Source organism: Lycium barbarum, chromosome 5 (assembly GCF_019175385.1).
Source record: "Lycium barbarum isolate Lr01 chromosome 5, ASM1917538v2, whole genome shotgun sequence".
Taxonomy (NCBI): Eukaryota; Viridiplantae; Streptophyta; class Magnoliopsida; order Solanales; family Solanaceae; genus Lycium; species Lycium barbarum.
In genome coordinates, this window is record NC_083341.1 from 83,868,446 (window position 1) to 83,889,948 (window position 21,503).

Here is a 21,503-nt window from a genome sequence, read left to right on the forward strand (position 1 = left end):
GTACTCTGGACGAAAGTATCGACGTCCCGGTAGCACAACCCATGGGGAACCCACGGTGTCCACACATCACGCGCTCCGGAATGCCTCATTGGATAACGAGCATAATCACAATATAAGTCACATCGTCACCCCTGTTAAATGTGCCTTACTCGCATATATGCTATCATACATAGGCCATATCGTCACCCCCTATCAAATATGCCTTATATATACATGAACTGCCATAACATAGGCCACATCATCACCCTCTGTCAAATGTGTCCTATATATATACACGAGCAGCCACCGCATAGGCCACAACATCACCCCTTGTCAAATGTGCCTTATATATATGTATAGATGCAAGATAAATATGCAAGTATGATTTCAAGTATCGAAATGCATGCATGAAAGAAACTTATATTTAAACATGAAAATGACAACGACCAAATATCATATCAACGATTAACGTACCGCACATGGACACCTCACAATATAAATCTCATCTCACCCAGCAAGAGACCTCGGGCATCGTACACTCATTCCGCTCCGGTAAATGACCTCGGATCATGGACTCTCACATCGCACAATCCACGATTCCGGGACAATCATCGAACTACTCACATCACTCTCATGCAAACTGAGGTCAGTTAATCATAGTGTTTCATTAAGTACCAACAGCTTATTAACAATATATCATGAAGAATGAGAATGAGTGCAATGCAGATGTCAACATCGAGAATCAGCCCAATATCACAAGTACCACCAATGGGTACGCCAACCACTTATCAATGTCACAAGTACCAACAAGGGTACGCCAGCAATATCATGAAAGATAATGCAAGTCATTTAGAATCCTATCCTCATATTAACATCAACTCGTAAGATACTACAATATTACAATCAAGATGGAACAACAAATCCCAATATCTACTTCCAACACGTGGCATCAAGCCAACATAACAGAACAGTCAAGTCACAACACAACGGGGTGGCTAGCCCCAATCACACAACAGGGCCCAACCTAAGACAAATCCAACCCAACTTCATACCCGAAGGTTTACATGCTTTCTCCAATAATATATCTAAATATATGCTACGCTATACGAAGTCTCAGTAAGGGTAAGACATAACCTACCTGGATGGCCGAACAGTAACACCAACAATCACTCTATAGCCTTGCCCTTCCGCTGAGCCTCAATATCAAAGAAGTCTATGCATATTCAAAATCTAGATTATAAATCATGAAGAACGATCCTAATATTGTTATCATTCAATTTAGGTCAAATCCAACCTTACAATTTGGGGAAACGGGGCCCACAAGGCCAAAACGGGAAATTCAGAAGCAAAATATCAAATTAAGCACTAGGTGATCATAACCCAATAACTAATTGCTAATTTAACTCATGGATTCCCGCAATTTCGAATTCGAAGTAAAACCCCCAATTTGAATTCATCAAAATCTAGCATAACCCCATCAATTTCATCATTAATAAGCCTAGATAGAACATTCATCAAAACCCACTTTTAATCTTCCATAACTAAGGAATTACTAAGGAAAAGGGAAATCAATGATGATTAGGATTAATGAAATAGTAAAAGAATTAGCAAGAGTTACCTCCTAGAGTTTCCTCCAATAATCTCTAAAAACAGTCCCCAGGAGCTCAAATATTGAAATGGGAAATAATGAAGGACTAAAGGCTTTTAACACTTTATTAACTAAACTCACTGCCCGTCACCCGCTTTGGTGACGCCGGGACTGCCCCAGCAGAGCCACTCCAGCGGTCCCTTGGCCGCTCCAGTTTTTCAAGCCCAATTGGCTCGGACCGCTCCAGCGGCAGGGTTACCTCTCCAGCAGTACCGCCAAAGCAAGCACCAGACACCAGAAATCCACCCAAGTTTCATGATTCAATCTGATTTACCAACTGATTCCCGAGGGCATTTGCTCACATACCGTAAACATAAAAAAAGGTTACGAATGTGCTCGTGGCCACGGAATTCTCAACGGAGGTCTCATCGACCGAGTCAACCCCCGATACCTTAATTGTAATTTGCTAACCCAAGTCCCAAAATGCATCTGAGTGCATTGGGAACTGAACCAGATATACACACAAGTTATAAAAGACCATCTGGACCCTTCGAAATTGATGGATTGTCAAAAAAGGTCTGTTTACTCAAAAGTTAACTTTGGGTCAACTCTTTTTCGCGTTAAGCTCAAACTTCACAAAAAGTCGCCCGAACCGAATCTAACACCTCGAAAAAAGTGTCAATGGTCCCCTCGGGTCAAAAGTGAGTTAGCCAAGCTCGAAAAAGGGTCAAAAGGACCAAAAATGCAATAACAACCAAACGGGTCGTTACAACAACAAACTCATCGGGAACTAAGTAATATAGAGCTCAAAGTTTTGTCCAATTATCAAACCAGATATTGGCAGTTCCACTTCTTGGCTCCCACCACATTTCATGCTCCATGCTGTCTCTAGCTTCTAACATCATCTTCCAGACCTGAGAGCCTCCTTTTACAATACGTGTACCACATATAGTTTGACCATAGAGTATTTGTAATTCTTAATTTCCACCAGAGTTTAGCACATAATGCTTTAGACATATCAAATAAGGATCTGAAGCCAACTCCACCTTCCTCATTTGGCAAGCACAGATTCAACCATGAAGATCAATGTCTTCTTCTTCCTTCTTCACTATTATTCCAGAAAAATCTTGCAAACACCCTATGCAGATCATATATAACACCCTTTGGAGGTCTGATAGCAGAAAGTAAATAAATTGGCATGCTCAATAAAACACTGTTGATCAAACCAGCTTTTCCTCCAAATGATAGAAGTCTTTTTTTCCAAGTTGCTAGTTTGTCCTTCACTTTCTTGATCAAGTTATTATAATCAGCCTTTCTCTTTCTTGCTTGTGTGATTGGGAAACCTAAGTATGTAAAAGGAAAAGATCCCCTAGTAAAACCAGTAATAACCTCCACTTGTTGTACTATCACATTTGAAACTTTGCTATGCATGTAGAAGGAACTTTTTCCTTTATTGATAAGCTACCCTGACATCTATTCATACTCCTGTAATATTCCCATAATCAACTGCAAGGAAGTATCATCTGTAGATGAGAAGATAATAGTATCATCTGCATAAGAAAGATGGTTCAAGTTAGCACTCCATTTAGGCATTCCATAACTTCTAAAGCCATTGCCCTCAAATAAATAGTTCAAAGCTCTAGACAGCACTTCTGCAGACAATATAAACAAAGCAGGAGATAGTGAATCTCCTTGCTTAACACCTCTTGTTGAATGGAAAAAAAGCAGCAGCATGTCCATTAAATAAAACTGAGTACCAATTGTTTGCTATCAATCTCCATATCATATCTATAAACACTTCTACAAATCCCATTTTTCTCAGAACTCTCGCCAAAAAATCCCAGGACACTCTATCATAGGCCTTGGCCATATCCAGTTTAAGCACCACATTAGCTGTCTTTCCCCTAAGTCTTATATCTGATACCACCTCTTGAGTTAACAGTACATTCTCAATGATACATCTTCCCTTTACAAAACCAGACTGATTAGCAGATATCAAAGAAGGCAAACATCTTAAAGTTTATTCTGCATCACTTTAGAGATCACTTTGTTAGTAAAATGTTACACCCCGGGAATTCCCCCGTGAACGTACAGTGAATAGGCTAACGAAGAATACGAGTATATGATGTTTTAATGAGAAGGGAACGACGTTTGACGGCCCTAAGTAAGATTTCAAAAGCAGTTGCAATGAAAGGTAGGTTATGCTCCACAATGACTAATTAAAGGTTTTGGAAATGTGAAAGTTGCAGGTTTGCATTCTGGCCAGTTGGTCGTAAAATGAAATACGGACCGTAAAGTGATATACGGTCCGTAAACTTCCATGTCGTATTTTGGCTTCCAAAACTTCAACTTTCTGCCAAATGAGCAAATGGTTAAATACGACCCAAAATATGGACCGTAAAGTGGTTTACGGCCCGTAAATTGTGTCCGTAAATCACCACGTCTCAGCCTGAGTTTCTGGTTCTGATATGATTAAACACGACCACGAAGGACGGTCCGTATTCCAGTTTACGATCACTGTGCTGTTCATTTAAGATCAGATTCTGGGTTATTAAATAAGGGACCAAGTTTATTATTTCATTTCCACATTTCATCCCTTCTCTCTAAAACATCTCTCTACATTTATTCCACAATATTTCAAGAATTATTAGTCATCAACAACACAAATCAAGTGAATCAAGTGTAAGGAAACCCATTAAGATCATTCAAGTCAAGAAAATCTTGTTGAAGGAAAACTAGGGTTTTTGCTCAAGTGGAGTATTTCGACCAAGGCTCATTCCTACAACATCTAAGGTAAGATTTATGGTATATATATATATATTTTGTTTAAGGTATTTGAGAGTTAAAATGCTTGGACATTAGGTGAGTATAGAAAAATGGGTCATGAATGATGAATAGTGACATTTTGAGAAATAGTTTGAATTGAGTTATGAGTCTTGATGTATTGTAATGTAAATGTGTTATAAATGATGTTGAGAACATGAGATGAGCAATGTACGTGAATGGACATAGTCGTGCGTTATGGCCATGGATATGGATGATTGAAAAGTGAGTCTAGAATATGGATAATGTGGATGATTAATGACTATTGTTGTAGTATTGTGAATGTATTGTTGACGTTTGAGAGTTGAAATACACTATAGAAGAATGTCGTATAAATAGAGGAGACATTTCCCGATTTTCTCTAGTATAGTCATGTATGCTAGCTATCGATTCTAATGATAGTATGACTTTAATGAAGGTATAAACGCAACCGTTGAAAGAGAACATGCAAGTGGTAAATAGTCGAACGAAAAGGTATGTAAGGCTAACCCTTCTTTCATAAGGCATGTTTCTTTGGCCAAACGTCTAAATCTTCCATGAGACTATGATATCCTTCAAATGATTTGATCTTCCGAGCTTGTAAGCTCACGATTCTTGACTCGCTACGATCGTACTAATCCCTCGTATGGCGAGTAAGCCTAAAAAAATAAGTGTGATGAATGATGATAATAGTGATAATGATATTGATGAAGACTATAATGGTAATAGCGATGATGATAACGATGACGATAATGATAGTAATGATAATAGTAAAGATGCTTATGAACTACATGTATGTATGCCCTTGTATGGCTACTATGAAACACCGAGCTTATATGGCCGGGTAGTATATGAATAGATGTATATGTAAGTATTTTCACGTAACGCGCGCACACCACTGCAGTTGGGTATGGATAACACTGAGCCTTGGTAGGGCCAGGTATGTGTAACACTAAGCCTTGGTTGGCCAGGTATGTATGACCACCGAGCCTAGCTATGGTCGGTTACGTGAAACACCGAACCTTTGAGGTTGGGTATGTTATGTAAATGATATGTATATGATGTGATTATGTATACAATATGAATGTAAATAAGGGTATGTATACGAATACGATTACTAATATGGAACGGATACGAATATGGATATGGATATGGAGGTATGAGCACAAACACATATTAGAATGGAAAGTTTCTATGAAAGGCAAGTAAGTGCCCATGGCGATAATATTACTATCTCCCATCTTGTGCTATTTCTTAGGATGTTCATTATGCTTCTACATTGATATTGATCATGCTATACATACTCAGTACATTCTTCGTAATGACGTCCTTTTGTTTGTGGACGCTGCGTCATGCCCGCAGGTGCACAGGGAGACAGGCTCGATCCATAGCTGCTTACTCAGAGATTACATAGCAGAGCTCCATTTCATTCGGAGCCATAGCTTTTGGGTACTTATTCTTTTGTGTATATAATTATGGGCATAGCGGGGTCTTGTCCCGCTCATGTGTTATGTTATACTCTTCTTAGAGGCTCGTAGTCACTTGTATATGGTTAGATATGTCTGGCTTTGTCGGCCCATATTTTGTATATCATTTTGATAGCCTTGTCGGCTTATGTATGTTGATGTGGCATAGATGTCAATCATTATATAAAGGCATTGTCGTCCAATGGGAATAGTATGATGAACGAATAGATTCATATGTTTAATTGTATGGCTCACCTAGATGTAAGCATAAGTGTAAGCCAAGGGGCTAGCACCGGGCATTCGTCGCGGCCCTCTAGACGGGTCGTGACAAAAGTGGTATCAGAGCAGTTCAGTCCTAGGGTGTGTCTACGAGTCGTGTCTAGTAGAGTCTTGGTTATGGGTGTGTTGGGCGCCACACTTATAAACAAGAAGCTGTGGACATTATAGGAGTGAATGACCTTCTTTCTTCGTAAGAATTGTGCGATGGAGCTATGATGTAAGAAATTCTTGTTTCTTAATCGTGTGTTGTGTATTTCAGAAATGCCTGTAAAGAGAAAGGCTACAGCAGCCCAAAAGGGCAAGACGGTGGCAGAAAAGCGGGCTGAAAGAGCGCCGCCACCGGTAGTAGAGGAAAGTGAGTCCCAGAGGGCGGCTCAATCTCAGCCCTCCCGTTCAGTGCCTATATTAGAGGAGCGTGAGGGAGCCTCAGCCCCGGCTCCAGCTCCTCCACCGGATGCTTCGGGCCAAGATGTGAAAGACGCCATTAATTTGCTGACTCAATTAGTTGCGGCCCACACTCAGAGGCAAAGTTCAGGGCAAGGTGATAGGGTTGTTAGTGCAAGGGCCCGCGACTTCATCACTTTGAACCCTCCAGAATTCTTTGGGTCAAAGCTGGAGGAGGACCCTCAGGATTTTATCGATGGTATGTTGAGGACGCTACGATTGATACATGCTTCGGACACCGAGTCGGTAGAGTTAGCGTCGTATAGATTGAGAGATGTCTCGATCCAATGTTATACGGTTTGGATGGCTTCACGGGGAGCCAATGCACCTTCCTCGGTATGGCAGGAGTTCGTTGATGCTTTCCTCTGACATTATATGCCTCCAGAGGTTCGGTGAGCTAGGGCCGATAAATTCTTGAATTTGAGGCAAGGTAGCATGAGTGCTTTAGAGTACAGTCTCCGCTTCAATTCCTTGGCTAGGTATGCTTCAGCCATGGTAGCGGATATGGGTGACAGAGTGCACCGCTTTGTAAAGGGCCTAGGGTCGCATTTGATGGATAGGTGCTTGACTGTGTCCCTTCAGGACAATATGGATATTGCACGCATTCAGGCCTATGCTCAGAACTTAGAAGAAAGCCTGCAACAGCAAAGAAGTGAACGCGAGCAAGATAGGGGCCATAGCAAGAGGGCCAGATCTTCGGGTCCGATGAGTGAGTTTAGAGGTGGGCACAGGCAGCAGTTTCCCAGGCATTCAGGCTATTCTATGACCAGTGCACCTCCACGGTTTTCAGGCCAGAGATTTGATAGATCTACTCGTGCAGGGCGGAATCCGAGTTCTTGGAGGTCCCAGTTTAGAGGTGATTTGGGTCAGGCAAGGCCACTCGTACCCCGATGTTCCCAGTGTAGGAAGTTGCATTGGGGTCAATGCCGATTGGGTTCAGAGGGTTGTTATTCATGTGGTCGGCCAGGCCATATTATGCGTGATTGCCCTTCGATTCATGGTAGAGGTAGGACCCAGCCTTCAGGGTCAGTAGCCGGATCTTCATCTTCCATGCGCCCTATGGGGCCAGGTTCACATGGGCCAGTCGGCCATAGTAGAGGCAGAGGGAGAGTTCCCAGTTCTAGCAGTCCTCAGCACCGTGTTTATGCTTTGGCTGGACGCCAAGATCTCGAGTCTTCTCCTGACGTGGTCACAGGTATATTATCGGTATTCTCTCATGATGTATATGCTTTGATTGATCCGGGCTCCACATTGTCATATGTTCCTCCTTATATTGTGGGTCGATTTAGGGTCGAACCAGAGTCGGTCAAACCTTTTGAGGTGTCTACACCCATTGGTGAATCGGTAATAGCTAGCCGAGTAAATAGAAATTGCATAGTCTTGATTTGTGACCGCCGTACTATAACTGACTTGCATGAGCTAAAGATGGTAGACTTTGATGTCATTATGGGCATGGATTGGTTGGCCTCTTGCTATGCCAATGTTGATTGTAGAATGAACATGGTTCGTTTTCAATTTCTGGGAGAACCAGTTTTAGAATGGAATGGGAATACGGCGTCACCAAAAGGTAGGTTTATTTCCTATCTAAAGGCAAGGAAAATGATCACAAAGGGATGTATCTATCACTTAGTTCGGGTTCAAGATGTGAAAGCTGAATCGCCAACTCTTCAGTCAGTCCCCGTAGTACATGAGTTTCCGGACGTGTTCCCGGAAGAGCTCCCAGGCCTTTCTCCCGAGCGGGACATAGATTTTGCTATTGATGTGTTACCAGACACTAAGCCTATATCTATTCCTCCCTACAGAATGGAACCTGTAGAATTGAAAGAGTTGAAGGAGCAATTGAAGGATTTGCTTGATAAAGGCTTCATTAGGCCTAGTTCATCGCCGTGGGGATCACCCGTATTGTTCGTCCGAAAGAAAGATGGCTCCTTTAGAATGTGCATTGATTACCGGCAATTGAATAAGGTGACAATTAAGAACAAGTATCCTCTTCTGAGGATTGATGACTTATTTGATCAATTGCAAGGTGCCAAGTGATTTTCAAAGATTGATTTGAGGTCCGGGTATCATCAAGTGAGAGTTAGGGAGAAATATATTCCTAAGACAGCCTTAGAACAAGATATGGTCATTTTGAGTTCCGAGTGATGTCATTTGGGCTAACTAATGCGCCGGAGGCATTTATGGATCTGATGAATAATGTGTTCAGGCCTTTTCTGGATTTATCTGTGATCGTATTTATCGATGACATCTTGGTATATTCTAGATCCGAGGCAGAACATGCGAATCATTTGTGTACTGTCCTCGGAGTCCTTCGAACCCGAGAGTTGTTTGCAAAGTTTTCCAAATACGAGTTTTGGTTGAACTCAGTGGCATTTCTGGGGCATATTGTAGCAGCCGATGGTATTCGAGTAGATAGTCAAAAGATTGAGGTCGTGAAGACTTGGGCAAGGCCCACAACTTCGACGGAGATTCGTAGCTTTCTGGGCTTAGCAGGTTATTACAGGAGATTCGTTGAAGGTTTTTCTTCTATTTCTGCACCACTCACAAAGTTGACCCAGAAATCGGTAAAGTTTCAATGGACAGATGCTTTTGAACGTAACTTCAAAGAGTTTAAAAGTAGGTTGACTTCCGCCCCAGTCTTGACACTTCCAGAAGGATTGGAAGGATATGTTGTTTATTGCGATGCTTCTGGTGTTGGGTTAGGTTGTGTATTGATGCAACATGGTAAAGTGATTGCGTATGCTTCAAGGCAATTACGGAAACATGAGCGAAATTATCCGACCCATGATCTAGAATTGGCCGCAGTGGTTCATGCGTTAAAGATATGGAGACATTATTTATATGGTGTCCATGTGAATATTTACACAGATCATAAGAGTCTTCAGTACATCTTCAAGCAGAAAGAGTTGAATTTGCGGCAACGGCGATGGTTGGAATTGCTAAAGGATTATGATGTCGATATTTTGTATCACCCTAGAAAGGCAAATGTTGTAGCTGATGCTCTTAGCCGCAGATCTATCGGAAGTTTATGTGATGTACGACCAGAGAGAAGAGAAATGGCTCGTGAGCTCCAACAGTTAGCTAGCCTAGGAGTTCGAGTAGTGGACTCAGGTAGCAAGGGAGCTACTATTCAGATTTTAGCAGTCTCGTCGCTAGTAGCAGAAGTGAAAAAGCGACAATACGAAGATTCCATGCTAATGCAGTACAGAGATACACTCCCTCAGAAAGAGGAGTCCTCATTTGATATTTCAGGAGATGGAGTTCTCCGATGCCAAGGCAGATTATGTGTTCCCGATGTGGCAGGTTTACGCCACCAGATTTTGAGAGAAACTCATTGTTCTCGTTATTCTGTTCACCCCGGTGCGACGAAAATGTATCATGATCTTAAGTCTATATATTGGTGTAATGAAATGAAGAAAGACATAGCGGAATTCGTAGCTCAATGTCCCAATTGTCAACAAGTGAAAATCGAGCACCAAAAGCCGGGTGGAATGTTGCAAGCTATAGAAATCCCAACTTGGAAATGGGAAGTGATTAACATGGACTTCATTTCAGGTTACCCTGTTCTCGACGTAAGTATGAACGACCTATGTGGCAGAAGATTATGCAAGGCTTTATATTAAAGAGATAGTGAGACTTCATGGTGTTCCGGTATCTATTATCTCCGATAGAGGGACTCAGTTTACAGCTAACTTTTGGAAGTCTTTCCAAGAGGGTCTAGGGACCCAAGTGAGCCTTAGCACGGCATTTCATCCACAGACGGATGGACAGGCTGAATGTACCATTCAGACTCTTGAAGATATGTTACGGGCATGTATGATAGATTTTGGAGGTAATTGGGATAATCATTTGCCACTCATTGAATTTGCTTACAATAACAGTTATCATTCTAGCATCCAAATGGCACCGTATGAAGCTTTATATGGGCGAAAATGTAGGTCCCCAATTGGGTGGTTCGAAATAGGAGAGGCCATACTGATAGGGCCAGACTTGGTCCAACAAGCCATAGAGAAAGTCAAGCTCATACAAGATCGGTTATTAGCAGCCCAAAGTCGTCAAAAGTCCTATGCGGATAATCGCCGAAGAGACTTAGAGTTCCAAGTGAAAGATTGGGTATTCTTGAAAGTGTCACCGATGAAAAGTGTAATGAGATTTGGCAAAAAGGGGAAGCTTAGTCCCCGGTACATTAGACCTTATGAGATTGTGCGCAAAGTGGCCTACGAATTAGATCTACCTCCGGATTTGGAGTCAGTTCACCCAGTTTTTTATGTCTCGATGCTTCGAAAATGTGTTGGAGATCCTACTAGGATCGTGCCAATAAGCGATGTGCAAGTGACAAAAAAGTTGACTTATGAAGAAGTGCCCATTTCCATACTAGATAGGCAAGTACGGAGGCTTAGAAACAAAGAAGTGGCCTCGGTAAAGGTTTTATGGAGAAGCAGTAAATGAGAAGAAATGACATGGGAAGAGGAAGAAAGTATGCGATCCAGATACCCTCATTTATTTCAGCCCTTGGGAGAGATTCAGGATGAAACATCAGCGGTATGAGATATGTATGATTTCCTTTTTATGCTTTTGGTCGTGTGTGGCCATAGATATGTTGATATTGTGACATATCCCTATGAGGCGATGATATTTTGGGTTGTTGTGGCAGGTTGGTAGTGCCATATTATAGGGGAAACTCTGGCGAAATTTTTATAGAATCCCCGAAGACTTTAACATTCGAGGACGAATGTTCTTAAGGGGGGGAAAATGTTACACCTCGCGAATTCCCCCGTGAACGTACAGTGAATAGGCTAACGAAGAATACGAGTATATGATGTTTTAATGAGAAGGGAACGACGTTTGATGACCCTAAGTAAGATTTCAAAGGCAATTGCAATGAAAGGTAGGTTATGCTCCATAATGACTAATTAAAGGTTTTGGAAATGTGAAAGTTGCAGGTTTGCATTCTGGCCAGTTGGTCGTAAAATGAAATACGGACCGTAAAGTGATATACGGTCCGTAAACTGCCATGTCGTATTTTGGCTTCCAAAACTTCAACTTCCTGCCAAATGAGCAAATGGTTAAATATGACCCAAAATACGGAGGGTAAAGTGTTTTACGGCCCGTAAACTGTGTCCGTAAATCACCACGTCTCAGCTTGAGTTTGTGGTTCTGATATGATTAAACACGACCATGAAGGACGGTCCGTAAATTGGAATACGGACCGTAAACCAAGTTTACGACCACTGTGATGTTCATTTAAGATCAAATTCTGGTTATTAAATAAGAGACCAAGTTTATTATTTCATTTCCACATTTCATCCCTTCTCTCTAAAACAACTCTCAACATTTATTCCACAAGATTTCAAGGATTATTAGTCATCAACAACACAAATCAAGTGAATCAAGTGTAAGGAAACCCATTAAGATCATTCAATTCAAGAAAATCTTGTTGAAGGAAAACTAGGGTTTTTTATCAAGTGGAGTATTTTGACCAAGGCTCGTTCCTACAACATCTAAGGTAAGATTTATGGTATATATATATATATATATATATAAATATAAATATGTTGTTTAAGGTATTTGAGAGTTAAAATGCTTGGACATTAGATGAGTATAGAAAAATGGGTCATGAATGATGAATAGTGACATTTTGAGAAATAGTTTGAATTGAGTTATGAGTCTTGATGTATTGTAATGTAAATGTGTTATAAATGATGTTGAGAACATGAGATGAGCAATGTACGTGAATGGACATAGTCGTGCATTATGGCCGTGGATATGGATGATTGAAAAGTGAGTCTAGAATATGGATAGTGTGGATGAATAATGACTATTGTTGTAGTATTGTGAATGTATTGTTGACGTTTTAGAGTTGAAATACACTATAGAGGAATGTCGTATAAATAGAGGAGACGTTGCCCGATTTTCTCTAGTATAGTCATGTATGCTAGCTATCGATTCTAATGATAGTATGACTTTAATGAAGGTATAAACGCAACCGTTGAAAGAGAACGTGCAAGTGGTAAATAGTCGAACGAAAAGGTATGTAAGGCTAACCCTTCTTTCATAAGGCATGTTTCTTTGGCCAAACGTCTAAATCTTCTATGAGACTATGATATCCTTCAAATGATTTGATCTTCTAAGCTTGTAAGCTCACGATTCTTGACTCGCTACGATCGTACTAATCCCTCGTATGGCGAGTAAGCCTATAAAAATAAGTGTGATGAATGATGATAATAGTGATAATGATATTGATGACGACTATAATGGTAATTGCGATGATAACGATGACGATGATGATAGTAATGATAATAGTAAAGATGCTTATGAACTACATGTATGTATGCCCTTGTATGGCTACTATGAAACACCGATCTTATATGGCCAGGTAGTATATGAATAGATGTATATGTAAGTATGTTCACGTAACGCGCGCGCACCACTGCAGTTGGGTATGGATAACACTGAGCCTTGGTAGGGCCAGGTATGCGTAACACTAAGCCTTGGTTGGCCAGGTATGTATGACCACCGAGCCTAGCTATGGTCGGGTACGTGAAACACCGAACCTTCGAGGTCGGGTATGTTATGTAAATTCTATGTATATGATGTGATTATGTACACAATATGAATGTAAATAAGGGTATGTATACGAATACGATTACTAATATTGAACGGATACGAATATGGATACAGATATGGAGGTATGAGCACAAACACACATTAGAATGGAAAGTTTCTATGAAAGGCAAGTAAGTGCCCATGGCGATAATATTACCATCTCCCATCTTGTGCTATTTCTTATGATGTTCATTATGCTTCTACATTGATATTGATCATGTTATACATACTAAGTACATTCTTCGTAATGACATCCTTTTGTTTGTGGACGTTGTGTCATGCCCGCAGGTGCACAGGGAGACAGGCTCGATCCATAGCTGCTTACTCATAGATTACATAGCAGAGCTCCATTTCATTCGGAGCCATAGCTTTTGGGTACTTATTCTTTTGTGTATATAATTATGGGCATAGTGGGGTCCTGTCCCGCTCATGTGATATGTTATACTCTTCTTAGAGGCTCGTAGTCACTTGTATATGGTTAGATATGTCTGGCTTTGTCGGCCCATATTTTGTATATCATTTTGATAGCCTTGTCGGCTCATGTACGTTGATGTGGCATAGATGCCAATCATTATATAAAGGAATTGTCGTCCAATGGGACTAGTATGATGAACGAATATATTCATATGTTTAATTGTATGGCTCACCTAGATGTAAGCATAAGTGTAAGCCAAGGGGCGCCCGGGTGGGCTAGCACCGGGCGTTCGTCGCGGCCCTCTAGACGGGTCGTGACATAAAATTACTGAGACTTATGGTCCTGATATCTACAAAAGTCTCAATAGTATTCTTCTTTGGGATCAGAACAAAATTTGTATGAGTTATGGACTTTGGCAATGTCTGTCTTTCAAAGAAGACTTTCACTACATTACACACATCAGCCCCTATAATATCCCAGCATACTTGATAAAATGCTCCTATCATACCATCTGGACCACCTGAACTATCTCCTGAAAGATCAAAATCTACCTTCTTAACATCTTCCAAAGTTGGCATGCTAATAAGTATCTGATTATTCTCCTGAGTAACCATATTAGGAACATGTTGCAGTAATGAAAAATTTGAAGAGATTTCCTTTTGTGTAAACTGATGATGATAGAAGTGAATTGCTTCTTCAGCTAGTGCATCTTCCCCTTCAATACACCTTTCATCTTGCTTTTTCATCCTTTTGATCTACAGTCTCTTCCTCCTACCATTTACTATGTTATGGAAAAACCTCGTATTCCTCTACCCCTCAGAAAAATAAGTAAAATGAGATTTCTGTCTCCAGAATTCCTCCTCATAATGCATATACTTCTTCAATTCTTCTTGTGCTAGTTGGAGTGCCATCCTGTTTGCAGGAGATGGATCATCTTCAAAAAGTTGTTCTTTAACTCTCATAATATCTTTCCTTACTACCAGCTGCCTGAAAATATTCCCAAAAGTAGCTTTACTCCATTCAGATAGAACATATTTAACCTTTTTAAGCTTCAATTTTAAAGTAATGAGCTTATCTGCTTCAAAATCTGCAGTCCACCCTTGATTCACCACCTCTAAAAAGGACTCATGTTCTATCCAAAACTTTATAAATCTAAAAGGTTTCCTAACATGTTTAGATGAATCTCCACAAGTAAGTAGAAGAAAAGCATAATCAGAACCCGTTCTAGATAAGTGTTCAACTTCCATGTGACCAATCAATCCTGTAGCTTTGAATAGTGAGCATTCTATCCAACCTTTTAAAAATACAATCTCTACCAGCTCTACCATTCCACCATATGAATAAACTACCTTCAAAAGCAACTTCAAAAAGTTCACATGAATTCACACAGAATGCAAAATATTCATACTCAGCAGGATAAACTGGCAGACCCTCTATCTTCTCATCTTCATTCATAATAACATTGAAATCCCCTCCCACAAGCCAGGGCAATTCCATTTGATCATCCAGGTTATACAACCTATCCCATAGATTAATTCTTTCCAAGGCTTCACACTTTGCATAGATCATAGTAGTCATAAGAACCTTATTAATCTCCCGAAGCATTAACTTAACTATGATCTGTTGTTCCGTATCTTGAATCACCTCTATATCTATATTATTATTTATAAATAACCAAATTTTACCGTTGCAGTTTTGATGTGCATATCTCATGCCCAGTTTCCTTCTAAATCTTTGAATGTGCCTAAAATGCTGAAATGCTGAAATCAATGCAATGATGGAGAATTTATGATGCCTATGTAGTATTTGCACTCTATGAAAGGCTTGCTGTGAATTCACAGACCTGATATTCCGAAAGAGAGTCTTCATAATGATTTATTCACATTCTTCACAGCTCTATTTGGTAATATTCATATAGGCTGAATATCCACTACACTTTGTTGTTTGAATTTCTTACTCCCTTTCTGCATGGACTTTAGAGAAATATCAGCTTTCTTAGCTACATGATTAAAAACCTGCTCTATTGATTCCTCCTCTGCCACATCTTTAGCAATGCTTTCTACTTCAATTTGATCAGGTAATGCTATATCTGATATATTATGGGACACTACATCATGCAATTCCTTCAAAGGAAAAGGTTTCTTCAGAGACAGTATTTGTTGATCTTGACCTTTTTCCACCAGAGCCACATGCAAATCACCATATTCCTCCCTTTCAGGTGGAAAGGTTCCCACTCCATCATGATTTATAGAAACATACAACTGGTCCTCCTGTCTGATTACAACTGGAGAAGGAAATTCCTTCTAAATATGCTCCTGATTTACTGGAGAATTTGTGATACTTTGCTCATGATCCTGAATCCTGAGCTAAATTATCGATACTCTCATTTAATTGCTGCTTCTCTCCAACTTCTACATGTTCTTGAATATTTGCTACATTGTCTCCTTGATCACTAGCATGTGCAACTTTCTCTTGAGGATCCTCTACATTGTCAATCTTTTCTTCAGAACCCTCCATATTGGTATAAATAACTATCTCAGTGCTTGCACTTTCATTTTCCTTCACATTCTCATCATGTATAACAGTATGAACTTCTTCAGAGGCTCCAGTCACATTCAAACTTTCATCAGTAGGTCCCACAAGTTTAGAGGTGTCAGCATCATCTGCCTTTTTGGTTAAAACATCTGATTATTTGGATACCCCTACTGATGCAGTGGGTACCTTATCTATTGTGTTGCCATTATCCACCCCTTCTTCTACATGGTCCTTCAATACCTCAAAGTTATTTTGAAGTGTAACTCCTTCTGGTTGCTTGTCTTTCTCTGAATGACCGTCCTCCTTCCTCTTCTTTCCCATGTTAGTAGCATTTCGATAAGTAACAACTTTACCACTTAAAACACCTTTGGCACATATTGCTGCACAGGGTATCTCCATCTATTATACCTTATATGCCTTCCTAGATATTGAAATCCATTATATGTTGTTGCTACTGCATGTTTCTCAGTTGTCACTTCTGATTCCTCACTCTTCTTCACTTCTGACTCTCCTTCATTGACATTTTCCTTCTTATCTACCTTCAACTCAGGATGTAACAATCTACACTCTTACTTTGCATGGCCTTGTAACTTACATTCAGTACAATACATAGGCAAATGATCATACTGAATCTTCACTTTCATAACATTCACTTCCTTGGTTTGATCATCTTCGATCTCCATTATAACAAACTTAGGAAGATCTAATAATAAATCCAGTTGTACCTTAACTCTAGCACAATTAGGTCTGGTTTTATTAATAGTAGCCATGCCTAATAACAAAGGTTTCCCAACTACCGATGCTAAGGTAAACAAAGATTCCTTAACAAAGTAAGTAGGAAGTAAATAAGGAAAAGATATCCATGCAATTGCAATTGAAGTCTCTTCTTCAACCCTAAAATGGGAATCATACATGAGAGGCCTTATTTGATAAGAATTACCATCATTAGACTTCAACCAAAAGGCACTCTTTGAAGATACGTTTATGAAATCTTCCATTAAAGAACATCTAATCAAAACATGTCAACCTCTTAGGAATCCAACATGACACTTTCCTTTAGCACCACACTGAATAGGAATAATCTCTCAACTCATCCAGTTCTGGCCAGCCATATGAGAACTTTCCTACAATAGCATGCTTTAAATTCTCCATTTGCTCCATTCTTGAGACTTCTAATGTAGTCCAATGCACCACTGGAATACCATCAACATATTGAACCTCTTTAATAGGTATAGGATCAACAATGAGGTTGGAAGTAGGGGTACAATCATGCACAAGAGTCTGCTTATAGTTTGGAAGGTTTGTTTTAACAATTGAACCAAGCGGCGGGACAATTGGTTGAGAAGTGTGTAGTTGCATGTTGGTAAGGAGAGGGTAGTGATCTAGGTTGGAAGTTGATGGAGGCTGGCTAGCCACTGTTGACGGCTAACCAATGGCCGGCGTGGCCATTGTTTGAAAGTAGGTTTAGTTCAGGGTTTGCATGGGAATAGGAGGATAGAGAAGAGAGCTTTTTTACTTCATACCCATTACCATGTGGGTATCATAGAGGATTGAGGAGTGTTTTTCTTGAAGAAATGAACTAGTCCTCTATGATACCCTATCAGTATATAATATATATCACGTGGGCATCATAGAGGACTGAGTAATATTTGTAATGAATATGTCGTCCATGATACCCTATTAGTATATTATATATACCAGATGTTATCATGGAGGACTGAGTTTTTTTCTTGAAGGAATGAACTGCCAGTCCTCTATGATACCTGTCAGTATATGATATACCGTGTAGGTATCATAGAGGACTGAGGAGTATTTTTTGAAGGATTGAATCAATCTTCTATGATACCCTATCAGTATATGATATATACCATATGAGTAACATAGAGGATTGAGTTATGTTTTTCTTGAAAGGTTTAATCAGTCCTCTGTGATACTCTGTCAGCATATGATATATACTTGGTTGGTATCATAGAGGACTGGGTGTTTTTCTTGAAGAAATGAACTGTCAGTCCTGTATGATACTCATATGTACCATGTGGGTATCATAGTATACTTCAACTTCTACTGATTTGATATACTATATGCTAGAATAAATTTTTATTAGAGATATAAAAGAAAAAAACTAAAAAGACAATATATCAGTTATCCTTTTTATTGATATAAAAAAAACAAAAAATAAAATAAAGGAGTGTACAATTAGATTATGAAACAAAAAAAAACAGGCAATAACAAAAAAAATGAAAAAAAAATGAAAGAAAAGGAGAGAAAGTTAATGAAAATCAACAATTTTTTTTTTAAAAAAAAGATAAATAAAAATAGCAAAAAAGGTGCATGAAATTAGATTATGGAGATAAAAAGGAAAAAAAGAAAACAAATAAATGAAATTAAAAAATGAACAAGAAATTAAAAAAAATAGAACAAAACAGAGTGTAACAAACCTGGCAAAACGCTCTCTAATCCATGCACCAGAAACCCTAACCCTAGCAAAACTAGCAGTCGACATGGCCACGATGGTCAGCGGCCAGCCTCCTCCGGGGACTGGTCAGCCCCTGCATCTTGCTTCCACTGTAGATTTCCCTTTGTTGAATAACAAAAGTACAGTCAATTGACAATTGTCACAGATATTCCTCAACAACCTGTGTTGTTGAAGGACATAATGCAACTATCTGTTAAAATCGATCCTATTGAACAAAAATCTATTACTTAGGTTAATGGGGTTCCAACAGTTAAATGGACAGAGAATGAAATAGCGAGAATGAATGCTATTGAAGAACTACAGTACGCTGTGGTAGGAAAATTCTCCTATGGATGGCCGGAGATTGATGAATTGAGAAAGGCAATACCATTGCAGTGTGGCACTAAGGGAGAATGTAGGATTGGTGTTTTTAGATCTCGTCATGTGTTGATTTGACTTTCTCTAGAGGAAGATTTTATAAATCTTACATCTAAAGGATCATATTTTATTAATTCGAAAGATGGATATTATTATCAAATGAGTCCTCTAATATATGATCCGACTTTCAAAGTTGAGGAAGAGACTACCAAAGTTCTGGCTTAGATTTCTTTTCCCGACCTTCTACCCACATTCTTTGTCAAGGTATCATTATTTTCTTTGGCATCAGCAGTAGGCAAATCTTTTCATTTGGATATGGCTACAATTAACAAACCCTACTTGTGCTAGGGTGAAGGTTCTTGTGGACCTAAATGATGATATTCCTAAGTTTGTAGAAATGGATATTGTAAATGAAGATACTGGAAATGAGAGAACTGAAACAGTGACCATTAGGTATGATAATTTACCTAAATATTGTTTTGAATGCAGACTGCAAGGACATGATGAAAAGGAATATAGAATTTTGAATCCTAAACTAAGGTTTGATAAGGAGGGGAAAGAGAGTGGGACTGAACCTGATCAAAAGAAGGAAGCTCCAATAGAGAAGAACAAGACTGATGTCACAACCAACTCTAAAGTTCCAGAAAAGAGGGATAACTAACAGCAGAGAAACAACAATAACAGGCCTATTAAAATATCGTCAAGTGGAAAACTGGTTGGTAACTTGCAAAATTGGAATGCTAAGAAGGACCGGAGAACCAATGCTGAAGAAAGAAAAAAAGGGAAGGAGGATGACAAAAATGAAGAAAGGACAGAGAAGAGTATTCAAACTCATAATAAGCTTGAGGCTTTGACTACTGAGGGGACAGAGGATAGCAAGGAAAAACATGATGCACACAATGAAGAATTAGAAGAAGGGGCTGAAAAAACTAGCAACAATGGAGGAAATTCAACAAATACTAATGAAATAAAAATAGAAGAGGAACAAGGGCATGAGAAGGGGACAGAGAGTGTAAAGATATGAGTTGAAATGCATTTGGCAAGGTTCTTGAGACAGAAACAATTCCAAAATCAAAGGAGGAGCATACTAAATGGGGAGATAGAGTAGAGGAGACTGAAGTCACAGAGTCAGATGTGAAAATTGAAGAAAACACTTCACAAGAAAAAATCTCAGTTCCAAAAGAACAAGTGGATATACCTAAGGCAAGGGAGACAGAAACGGAGAGCAAGCAGTTTGGAGTGGATAGTACATATGAGGTGTCATCGTATGCATTTTCCTCAAGGGAATCAGACAGCATTGAAGGACATCCTGCAGAAACAAATGAGTTAAAGGCAATTGAGCACAATGCATCTGAAAAGAAGCCTCCAGATAATGAAATAGAGGCTTTTTGTAGTAAATCAGAGGCTGTTGGAGTAGGTGATCTTGGTAACACATATACAAACCTACAATAGAGCAATCAGGAAGAAGGCATTCAAGATTCTGGTAATACAGATTAAGTTACAATGAAGCAATGCTCTAAGAAGGCAATACAGACATAAATAAATGATAAAGTTCAAGAACATATGAGGTTTGATTTTGGTACACCTCGAAAAAATTTTCGTTGATGCACAGTGAATAGACTAACGAAGAGCACGAAGTATACGACATTTCGATAAGTAAGGAATGACATTTGATGACCCTAATTAAAATTTCAAAGACGTTCAAGATAAGGGAAGAAAGTTTGCCAAAGGAAGGCAAGGCTTACGATAGTATCGAAAAGGAATTACGAGTAACAAGTTAACGAGGACTTAATAATGATTTGGAGAAGAGTTATAACATCCCTTAGATTGTTAATGAGGTGATATACAATTGCTAAGAAGTTTCCATAAGGATTGGAGATCAAACGAGTCGACGAGAACGAACTTCGAAAAACTGGGGATTATACGGCCAAACATACTGGCCGTATAAAAAATACAGACCGTATGTTGGCCTGTATAATTAGCCCAGATTGGCACCTCTCTCTAGACCAAATCTACGGCCAAACATACAGTCAGTATAATTTATACAGACCGTATGTTGGTCCATAGAACTGGTCGGGACAGATTTGGTGTATTTAATGAGGGATCCAAGTCTTATTTCATTTCATTTCCTTTAACACCCCTTCTCTCTAAAACATCTCTCTACACTTTTCCCACAATAATTCAAGAGATATTAGTGATCAACAACATCAATCTAAGTGAATCAAGTGCAAGAAACCCATTAAAGTTCATCCAAGGCAAGGAATCCAAGTGAAGTTGAAACTAGGGTTTTGCTCAAGTGAGTTGTTTTCACCCAAGGTTCATCCCTAAACCATATAAGGTAAGATTTATGGTATTTCCATGTTGTTTAAGGTATTTGAAAGTTGAAACACTTGGATTGTAGAAGGATATAGAAAAATGGGTCATGAATGTGGAAATAGTGCCATTTTGAGTAATGGCTTGAATTGAGTCATGATTCTTGATGTGTTGTGATATGGATATGTTATTAATGATGTTAAGAACATGGGATAGGCAATGTATATGAATGAACGTAGTCGT

General features: G+C 39.4%; 1 protein-coding gene across 1 annotated transcript; it reads right to left on the bottom strand.

The window, feature by feature from the left end:
- Positions 1–3,040: 3,040 nt before the first annotated feature.
- LOC132639539 (uncharacterized) lies at positions 3,041–14,325 on the bottom strand. The gene is made up of 3 exons (XM_060355981.1): positions 14,065–14,325; positions 3,364–3,548; positions 3,041–3,272 (listed from the first exon to the last, which is right to left on the bottom strand). The coding sequence occupies exons 1-3, from the start codon at positions 14,323–14,325 to the stop codon at positions 3,041–3,043; spliced, it is 678 nt and encodes a 225-aa protein (XP_060211964.1).
- Between the last annotated feature and the right edge of the window lie 7,178 nt (positions 14,326–21,503).